This window comes from Stylophora pistillata, chromosome 8 (genome assembly GCF_964205215.1).
Source record: "Stylophora pistillata chromosome 8, jaStyPist1.2, whole genome shotgun sequence".
NCBI lineage: Eukaryota > Metazoa > Cnidaria > Anthozoa > Scleractinia > Pocilloporidae > Stylophora > Stylophora pistillata.
The window spans coordinates 3,726,564-3,737,264 of record NC_142526.1 but is presented as its reverse complement, the minus strand read 5'-3'; the positions used below and the strand labels follow the sequence as shown (position 1 = coordinate 3,737,264).

The 10,701-nt window shown below is 39.7% G+C and overlaps 1 protein-coding gene and 1 pseudogene across 3 annotated transcripts; both read right to left on the bottom strand.

Annotated features, from left to right (window-relative positions):
• Positions 1–518: 518 nt before the first annotated feature.
• On the bottom strand, positions 519–4,478 carry LOC111337518 (uncharacterized). 2 transcript variants are annotated; one of them, XM_022943844.2, is made up of 2 exons: positions 4,140–4,478; positions 519–1,813 (listed from the first exon to the last, which is right to left on the bottom strand). In XM_022943844.2, the coding sequence occupies exon 2, from the start codon at positions 1,743–1,745 to the stop codon at positions 810–812; it is 936 nt and encodes a 311-aa protein (XP_022799579.2). In that variant the 5' UTR covers positions 1,746–1,813; positions 4,140–4,478; the 3' UTR covers positions 519–809. The 2 variants fall into 2 exon arrangements, with proteins under 2 accessions (XP_022799579.2, XP_022799577.2); XM_022943842.2 differs by having other exon boundaries at positions 4,016–4,154.
• A 517-nt stretch (positions 4,479–4,995) lies between these two features.
• Positions 4,996–10,642, bottom strand: LOC111337497 (uncharacterized; annotated as a pseudogene). The gene is made up of 5 exons (XR_015990711.1): positions 10,272–10,642; positions 8,775–9,428; positions 8,106–8,654; positions 7,086–7,400; positions 4,996–6,686 (listed from the first exon to the last, which is right to left on the bottom strand). The product of XR_015990711.1 is annotated as an uncharacterized LOC111337497 (transcript).
• Positions 10,643–10,701: the final 59 nt, after the last annotated feature.

Sequence of the window (10,701 nt, the reverse complement as noted above, 5' to 3'; positions counted from 1 at the left end):
TGAAGCGATTCTGAGTTATACCGCATAGAGAAGATGATAATTGAACATTTGCTATGATTTGCGATATTTGGATTTTAAAATATTGGTGATTTTCAAAAGCGTTCCGTGAGCTCTTAATTAAATGAAATAGTCCCGTTTTAGACTCAAACCGCACCTCTGGCCTTCTGATACAAATTTATAAAATTGATACAAGTTTGCTTTCTTTTGCACTTTTCATGAGAAAAGTTAATTTGCCTCTACTCGGGACACTGATTTCCACCATTTTACGGCTACTTATGCTCGTTTCAGCTTTAGTGAATTTTCTAGGATAAAGAAGCGAGTCTGGGTAAAATAAAATCCTTACCACCTTTCTATGTTCACTATTAAGGTGTCTCTCACTGAAATATGAGGATAGCCATTTTTCGGTCGATGTGCCACCTCTTACGCAGTCTTGAAAAAAGTCGCTCTTTAAATTGCGAGTTGAAAACGTGGCTGTGATATTGATTCGATTCTCTCATTTCGCGCTCAGGATAAATAACAAACAAAGCTATTGCTGTTTTATTTTTTCTAATTTTTATTCAATTTTGCGATTCAAGGAAAATCCATTGCCTGACTCGGGAATTCCGCGTTAAATTACACGCGGAAACCGATATCGCACTCATCAATTTTCGTGATTCGTGTGATATTGGTTTTCGCGTGCAATTTAACGCGGAATTCCCTAGTCAAGTAATGAATTTTTCCATAGACCAGGTGCCTAATTTATGATATTCGAGCATCCGTAGGAGGTGTGATACCACTGAAATATTTTCGGTTCACTCTTACGACTTACTTTAAAGCTGAACCTTCACCAGAGAATAGCGAGTCACCCTCCGGGCCTTTCGTCCGCGATAAAAATCGATCAACACCGCTACAAGTAGTATCAATCCTACAAGCGCCATAGTGGCGCCTACAACTGTCATCACAAACACACGCCTACTTCTCTGTGAAAGGGCCTCGGCTGTTGTGCCCTCAGCTTCGTCATTTTGCGCCGAGTCGCCATTGACCTTCGTAAGAGCTTGTTCCACGATCTCAGCGTATTCCCTGCTTAGGTACGTTTGCGTGAATTCTGTCATAACCTCTTGAAGTTTTAAACACTGCGAAAGATTTTGCTGCGCGCATTTCAAGAGCTCTTGGCATACCTGAGGCAGCCGATCGACCCAGTGCGGTACAGGTGCTGTCTCGTTGTTGTGGTATAGATTCACGTCAAACCAGAAATTTCCAGTGAGGTCGATTACGCGGCGTATCGAGCCCATCAACTGAAGATACTCGCGCCAACTCAACTGGAGTGGACAGAATTCTTTACCTAGGGGCGTGAACGTATGCCCGGCTGAGTTCACCACAGCATCACAATCTGTCGCTAGTATAAACACAGACTCTGTGCGCAGCGTTCCATTTGCGCCATACGGGTGGACTGTACGCTCTACGACCATCTGACCGGAAGTGAATCCGTCATACGTAGTCTGCATCTGACCATGTGCTACTGGAAATACAGCCAGTACCTTGCACCATGCAGGCTTCTTGTCCCTTCCGGTGATTCCGCGTATGACGTCACCGACAGCCAACTGCGATACACGGACGAGGCGTTTAGTCTGTTTTTCGACGCGCATCAGGCCAGAGACTCCGTTAGCACTGGATGATAACTGTTTTTTTTTATCATCACCTTTTCTTAGGGCTTCTGCATTTTTCATTTGGTGGATGACCACCAGGAATAGAAGAAAATACTTCATGGTGATGTCAACACCGAATTGTAATGAAAATATTCGAGAAACAAACAGGAAGTAGTCGATTTTTCCACCTGAAGGAAATGATATTCAACAATTTGGTTAATAACTGTAAAATACAGTGAGGTCACTAGGGTCAGAAAAATCATGTGCCACAATTTTGAGTATAATGCTTAAAATCAAACCAAATTTGATATTGCGGACATAAAGACTAAACTTCTTATAAAATTCCCTTGATGTAACAATTCAACAAGAGATAAATTCTGATACAATGTATCTATGAAGTCCATATATTTTGAACTGCGGTATTAGATACGTATGATGCACGATCCTCGCAGTAGAGAGCGCTATTTATGCAATAGCGAAAAATCAGACCTGAAAAAAATCAGGCCTGTACGGGATTCGAACCACTGACCTCTGCGATACTAGTGCAGCGCTCTACCAATTGAGCTAACAAGCCAACTGGGAACAGGCCGTTAAGTTGATTCGTAATAAACCCGTGATGATAAATCAGATACAATGTATATATGAAGTCCATATATTTTGAACTGCGGTATTAGATACGTATGATGCACGATCCTCGCAGTAGAGAGCGCTATTTATGCAATAGCGAAAAATCAGACCTGAAAAAAAATCAGGCCTGTACGGGATTCGAACCACTGACCTCTGCGATACTAGTGCAGCGCTCTACCAATTGAGCTAACAAGCCAACTGGGAACAGGCCAGATAAACTCAATCACCAGATAAATTCTGTCACGTAAGAACTGTCTACAGTTATCCTGCTTTTCTGCCTTGCATTTTGAGAATTTAATCCAGTAACATGTTATGTTCTGAACTTCAGTAAAACTCCTTTTCTTGCCTAGTTTAACTGTTGTTGGTACTTGATGGAGGTTGAGGGTCTCTTAAAGCTATTGTTTTGAATTAGTAAACTGAACACGATTTTCGGCACAATACTATGTTTCCAGGGTGATTCTTAATTAAAAGCAATTGCTCAAATTTTCGAGCGTGATTCATCTGACCCAAGTCACTCGCACAACAGAGCTGCTGTGCGATTAATCGATTAGATCATCATACTCTGACATTTGCTGACTGGAGCTCAGTGTTGTACACGTTTTGCTGTTCTTTGAAATCTGTAAAAAGGTTCATCACTGGTTTAATCTAATGTACTACCGCCTGTACGAACATGATTAAATCCCCCTGAATTCTACCCCTACTGTGTGACGCTTAACGCGATGGACGATACAAGAACGGTGTTGCGTGACGTTCTCAATAGGGACTTTAAGCAAACTACGACGACGACGGCAACGAGAACGTGGAAAAACAATAGATCTAATCGGCAGAACAATAGCCCAGCACGTGCGTTTTAAAAATTTGTACATTTCTTAGCCGTCCTTTGCAAAACAACAACGTGAAATCACCAAAATTTGCGTCGTCTGCGAAGCGAAACCGCGGCGGCAAGTTATTTTAATCTACATTTGGAACTCAACGCTACTCTTATGTGTTATGCTGAGTTTGAGGTCTGGCGCCCTATGAGACGGTAAACACATGCAGCCATTTTGGAAATTCTAACTAAAAGTAGAAACTCATTTTTAACCGACGTCTTCCGTGGCGTTGCCGACCTGACCGCTTACAATCCCTATTATTATTATTATTATTATTATTATTATTATTATTAGCGTGCGAGTACTGAGAAACGGAACAACAGGGTTTCAGTGTTCGCTGAGGTATATAACAGTTTACGTCTGGGAATCAAACTGCAAATGGGTCTAGTCAAAGAAATGTTGAGAATGCATAAATTAGAAAACGGTTCGAATGATCACTAAAGAGGGTCAATACATGTGCAGATTTGGATCATTCGATGAGCTTCTAACTTCCGCTTCAGCAAAAAGGTAACTCGTGTGTTTTTCCCGGCTATACGGAAGAGGGTCTTTTCCTAGTAAAACTTACTTCCCAGAATTTAAGATTCCGTTCATCTCAGTTAAGTTCGTCGAGTGATCGAACGAAGATTTAATTTAGGTTTCTGGGGCTGACATTGACGAGGAAATTTCTATTTGTGTTTACTACTGCATCGAACATTTTAAGCCATTTTTCGCCTATAATTGATCTTTACTTTCTTTCGTTGTTGTCGTAACAAGTGTAGTGAAACTGATCAGTGAGCCTCAGCGGAAATTAATTTTATAGTTTCTGCCTTCACAATTGAACCAGTTTGTTTAAAATGGTTGGGTAAAGACGAGACAATGGTGGTCTTAAATTTTACATGATCGCGGCGCACTGACCTTGAAAAGGTGTCACGCTGCTACAACTGAACACCTGATCTCAAAAGGGTCGCTGGAACCATCATGCTCGTATGATCCTAAATTGCCATCGGAGCAGACTTATATAAATTTTTCTCAAACCTACCTTATGAAAATCGCCAAAATGTGTTCCAACTGGCCTGGAGCATTGCGAAACACAATTTATATTTCCCATTTCGGTAAGCAGATCTCAGCTTCCTTTTTCAGCTGAAACGGAATTGAACTCGATACATTTTTGATACTACCGGGTCGGGTGTCGTGTTCCAACTCCGAACTGACATTTTCCGTACGGAGAAAATGTTCTCTTCCTAAAATGAAGACAACTTGAGACGAATTGCTTGATTCTTGTGGACACTTCTGGTCAAGAAGTATCCTTAAGAGCAGCGAGATCTCCCGCATGCATCGTGCGAGCTATAAAAAGCCTTTGAAACCGTTTGTCGAAGGTTTGCAGAATGTCACGTAAAGTGTTCACCTAATACTCCTTGTTCAGCTCCAGTCTTCTCAGGGAGGGCGCATCACCCCTCCCCCCTGCCATTCGACGATAAGTGGACAAACGGTTAACAAGGTCACTGCATAAAGCGAGAATGTATAGATAAAAGGAATGGGGGCGAAAATGAGGGAAATTGACGGTCAAATCTTTTCAACGTTGGTATTTTCAAATCAATTCCGTTATCAAATGAATGGCGGGTATCGTGGACATTTGGTTGTTTTTTTCCAATTGTAAAGATTTAATAACTTCATGAAATTTTCAAAAATTGGACGCTGGTGTATAAAATCAAAAAATGGATACAGCGGTCAAGTGAAAGGCCGTGGACAGGGCAGGAAATTGGATCAGCTTTGTATTTAATGATATCGAATATCATTGAAAATAAAGCTTATCCATTTTGAACACTCTGCGAGACCTAGCGTAATGAATAGATGTACTCCTTTAGAGTCGGTAGGTACAAGATTCGAGCCTTAGCCATGTCAACTTTCTTTTTCTCTTTTCTCTTTCCTTCTTTTACTTCCTTTTCCTATCAATTTTCGCTCTTCTTAAAGGTACATGGTAGGTTTTAGACTATAACGCAGATGTTTAAATGCAGAGGTGAGATCCTAAAAAGACTGAGCAAAAGTCGAAATCAATCTAAACAAATAAATTAATGAGGCCAAAGAAAACCCGATCAGTTTAGTTAACCAGTCCCTTTTTGACGGTTTTTTGTGTATTATAACCAAGGGAATTTTTCCAGGTTTGCATCTTGGCATCCATGTAAATCTCAGACCAAGCATGTTACACTTCATATTCACGTTCTCACGCCCAAGTTATATTCTTTCTTGATGGGCCAGAGTAAAAGGTCCACCTGTTTCACTCAAAAATTCAAAAGAACTACCCTGATCGCACAAACACTTAAGTTAAAACAGTCCTCCTTAAAGATAGTTAAATACATGTTGTTGCACTTTAAGCTATAATACACTGAGCTCTGAAGTTGGAAATTGGTTGATTATTGACTTAGAGTTGTAACATATGTTAATTTTACATTTCGTTTCTTAAACGATTTCAAACTAATTTTTAATATCATGATATAGCTCGTTGGTAAGATAGGTCATCCGGTATTATTTTTCGTTTTTCTTCTCAGAAATGACTTTCAGCTCTGATTTATGATCTTCACTGAAATTTTAAAAAGTGTGAATAACAATCGCTGTAAATTAGTTGGGAAACTTTTCCACAATAACACCTAAGTTGCTCTTTCGCCTCCTCCTCTCCTTCCATCCTTGTTAACTGTCTATGTATCCATGCCATTTAGCATACCAACATTGAGAGGGGCTCAGGAGGCATGCGCAGTTAGTGTCTCAAAATTGTGTCTAGGAGTGTAGCTTATGTATTGTCCTTGGCTTTAGTTCGTTGCATTAAATCTCTTTACGCAAGAATCATCGGCACCAGATTTTGAACAAAAAAAACATGATCTATTTGAAATCATGTTAGATGTTCTTTTTCATGGCATAATAACTTTAAAACAGTCAAACAAACAAACACACAAACAAGCGTACGAAAACAACCTAAGCGATTGGCCGGTTTCTCTGGTTATTGTTATTATTTGTTTGGTTATTTTTGTCATGCTTCAGGAATTTCGATTCCACTTTCTCTGATAAAGTTCTTTCCACAAGCTATCGACTTGTCTGGACGGAAAGATGAATCGTATGTATCTAGAGATCACGCCAGAAACCACCAATGGTAAGTAAACATTATACTAGATAAATATTGATTCTGTTTAACTGTGTAATTGTGCTGAATACAGAAAGTCTGTTCGCTCGTTTATTGACTGTCTGCTCGGAATCAGAGCTTTATTTGTATATCCCAGCCTAGACTCATAATCGTTATATTTTTCAATTAATATTATTGTCATAATCATCACTATCATTATCACTGTAAATTCTAAAATCAGTTTTGTAATTTCTTTTTGCTATTGTTTTCTTGTTATTCTGATCGTATTCTGCCATGTATTGAGCTGTTAGATAAGTAAACTTGTTTGGTCCATCATTTCCTCACATATATTTCAACACTCGTACATGGCCAGTGGTTAAATGTAACAGGATAAAACCGAACATATCTGGCTTTGACGTCAGTACCCATTGAATTTTTCACAACACTTCTTCCGTCGGAATTTCCTACAAACACCTGAAAATCAAGCAAAAAAAAAAGTCATAAACAGAAAAAGCAAGCGAAAGAAGAAAAGAAACCAATGTCACTAAAAAAAACAATCAAAGAGGGAAAGAAACACTTTTTTAGAGCTGCTCAGGTCACAACACGATATAACAGAGATTGTAGGGAATATTGGTTTAATAATAATCTTGGATTATAGATTTAGGATTACATAAGCTTGATACATAGGTTTTTCAATCTCAATGTTCCTACGTGAGCAAAGCACTAGAAAAAGAGAGACAGAGCGTGAATTTTGATGCTTAAAATATTTCTTTTTTAACCCGAACTCTCTCCTTATCATAATCGCTCCTTATCTTAGGTTATGGATCATCTTGAGATAAAAATGTAACGACAAAGTTACTAGTCTTTCTGTACCTTTTCAATGTTTATTTCCTTGTAAGTTATCCAGATTACTCCGTCTGCAGAAAGACGTAGTTTGTAACTGGTGACTCGAGCACCCCATTCATGTCCTCGTGTCGCTACGGCGCAAACAGAGTGCTCTGTACCCATATCAACTTGAAAGAAAGTCTGTTTTGTCAGATGTAGTCGCAGGACACCACACCCCATGTCCTCTAGTTTCATGCAATCGGCCATAGTATGGATATTCATTTTTAGTTTTGGTGGAGGTACTCGCTGTCATTCTTGCGTACGGTATCACGTTCATGTCTGCCACACCAACAGGCTCACATACTGAATAAACGTAAACAACATATATATTGTGGCTATGTCAATCATTTGTTCCATCTTAGACCATAGCGGATACAGAGGAGACGTTCAAGGGTGTAGGAACCCCTTGCCACTGCAGATCCTTTGGTCTCTACTTCCTGCCCGATGCCAAAATTATGGCCATTACAATGCTATTCAGATGGCTGATTAATTTCTCTTTCTTTACACTCGTTGGCACTTACTTTTATCGTCCTCTTTTCTTTCTGGGTTAAAGAAATGCTTATACTTTAAATGGAAAGGCGCTCAATCCAGTGCCAAGGACGAACGTAACGGCACAAAAGTTAAAAACTTATACAATGACGATGTCGGATACTCCTCTCTTCTCCTCAAAGAAAGACAAGCAAGACTGTAACTGAACAGCGAACGACGAAAAACTGCGACGTCATATATTTAGCTTTCAGGATTCATTGCAATTTTTGGGGAGCAACTACACAATGGTAACAATTGACATATATGATGTGAGTTTCATAAGTCCTACAGTCAATGTGAATGGAAAGAAAAATTGATAAATCATTTCCGTCGAACTGCAACCACAGATTAGAAAATTCTTAACATGACTTAATCGATCAAATCCGCTGCTTCACACAGCTATTTGGATTTCTCTTACGTCATGCGTAAAGTTATACATCACTCATTTTGAAAAAAATATTAAATGAAGCCACTCCTAACCTTTCGCAACTGTCACGATCAGTTGCATCAAAGAAGACGTCTTAAACAATCCTCCCGAGGTGGCTGTACAGGTATATCTGCCCGAGTCTTCATCTTTAGTATTCCAAATCTGTAGTGTTCCATCTGCGCTAACTTGTGATCTTCCTACTGGCAGCTCACTGTTCTCTTTCACCCACGATACTTTTGGTTGGGGATCACCAGCAGCTCGACAAGGGACTGAAATATTACTATTTTTATCAGCTTTAAGCTGTGCTGGTGGACTAATTGTAAAACGTGGAAACTCGAAAACAATGAGATGTGTCACAGCCGAGTCGTGTCCCAAATTATTTGACACTCTGCATTTGAACAAACCAGAATCTCTCTTTTGAGCGTTGATGGTTGAAACCTGTCCATCTTTCACTAAGGTCCTGGAATGTGCCAACTCGCCAACCCCTCTAGACCAGGTGACTGCTGCCGGGAGAAAACTGGTCACGTGACATTTTGGCAGAGTCACGTTCTTGCCCTTTTCAACGTAAGTAGGGCCAAACGAGAGAGAGACTTTAGGCTTACCTGTAGTGAAATAAAGTAATCTTAGTTACTTACACTGGTAACTAGTAATGAAATTGTTTGTGTATCCCCTATTCAAACGGTTAGCTCGAGAGTTATATAAAAAAGTGTATATCAACCTACTTTGTACCACAAGACTTGCAGTTTTTTCATCCTTCCCCAGGATATTTTGTGCCACACATTTGTATTCGCCTGCATCGTCCAGGCTAATATTGTTAACCTGTATCAGACCGTCTGAGTGCACTTTCGTCCTGTTGTTTGGTAACGAACCGTTGACCTTTGACCAAGATATTTGAGCCGCAGGATTTTCAGAAGCGGAGCACAGGAGCGAGGCTGTGTTTGTTTCGTTGACAGTTAGTTGCGGTGCAGAAATTGTCACTTTTGGTGTTGAAATGGGCTCTCCTGGTTGTCCATTTACTCCTGGAATACCCGGCAAACCCGGTGGCCCAATGTCACCTTTTATTCCTTTTTCTCCTCTAATTTCAGGTGGTCCCATGATTCCTTGTTTTCCGCTTCTTCCCGGTGGTCCCATGATTCCCTGAGAGCCTTTCCTTCCTTTCTTTCCTTTGTTACCTTTAGGTCCAGCTCTCCCTGGAGGACCCGGCCGACCACGATGACAAAAATTTAAATTGCCTTTGTTTTGGCAGATCTTCCATGTGGAGGCGATGACGTCTTCCATCATTTCTTTTATCCGTGCAGAGTTGTTTAAAGGAGGCGAAAGTAAAACACTTCGCCCCAGTCGATGAATTTCAAGCTCGCTGGATGTGGTCGGTAGAACTGAAAATGTATCAATAAAGACATATCAAGACAAGATATATCCTTGCCATTCTAGACAATGTGAAAACCAATTATTTCAAATTCATGTTTTATTTTTGTTCCATTTCTTTCATTCATATGAATGGGCAGATTCGAAAACTTTCAAGGGAGAGAACATAGTGATAGAAAATATATATGCCTGGTCTGCTCGTTGCAAGATTAAATTCAATGAATAAAAACATTGTTAGTTTCTTCGCGGCAAAACCAGACAACAGTTTTCGATTGCCGATAGCAACAGCAGAGGACTTTACCTTAATCCAATGTCAACTAGCTCTTGTTTATCTATTATTTCTCTCTCCAATAATATAATAATGATAATAAAAAATTGAGTACTGCCCTCATCAGGGAGCTAAATCATATTAGAAACTTTTATATATAAAAGAGATAAAATTTAAGTTCTCGTTGAAAATGTTACAGGAAACAGATCGAGTCTTCATAAGGGTCAGCTAATAATAGCGTACTGATAACCTTGTCAACATCCGAGTTATAATCCTTGGAAGACTCGACATATTCCTCGTGGGAAAACAAAGATTTACTTTGCTGCAGCAGGAATGATTCATATCGTTAGCTCATTCATCTTCACAAGAAAAAAGAAAATATCTAGCTTCTGTTATGGGACAAAGTCTACGCCACATTTATCGTGGTCAAAAGGAAGTCAGAGGACATGACGATTCGTTCTTAAGTGCTTTTGACTGAAAAATTTAATCATGTATCAGTTTAAAGCAATTTGCAGTATGTATTATTGTACGTATCACAACAAACTAGACAACCATGAATGCAAATCCAGACAGCTGTTGACTTTACCTTGTTTAGTCGAAGACAAATCTGTCCTCGACTGTTTCATTGTACTTTGAGTTATGACTTCCTCTACAGTCTTCAATCTTTGTTCATAATCATTGAACTTGGTCTCGATTCGAATGAATCCAGCGGAGTAAAGAAGCAAACAGAAAACAGACAGAGCTGTGCCGGGGCTCACTGAGTAAGGACGGTCTTTAAGAGACATCACGAAAGCTGAATGATCAAACGCACTCAGAGACAGTTTGTCACGGCATATTCCTGAAACTTGATCCTTTTAAATTTGATACTGACTACTTTTAGCTCAAAAGGAGTGAGTTATAGTCACACAACCTCTATCAAAATGCTTGGGAAAAAGTTTCATTCGGCGGGAAGTGGAGAGGCGATTCTTTCGTTTTTAGCTGATTCGATTCCATTCCTTTTTCGTTTCTGAGTCTTC

What these genes read in the sequence shown, in the direction of transcription:
- LOC111337518 (XM_022943844.2), bottom strand. Translation starts at nt 1,745, where the DNA reads ATGAAGTATTTTCTTCTATTCCTGGTGGTCATCCACCAAATGAAAAAT.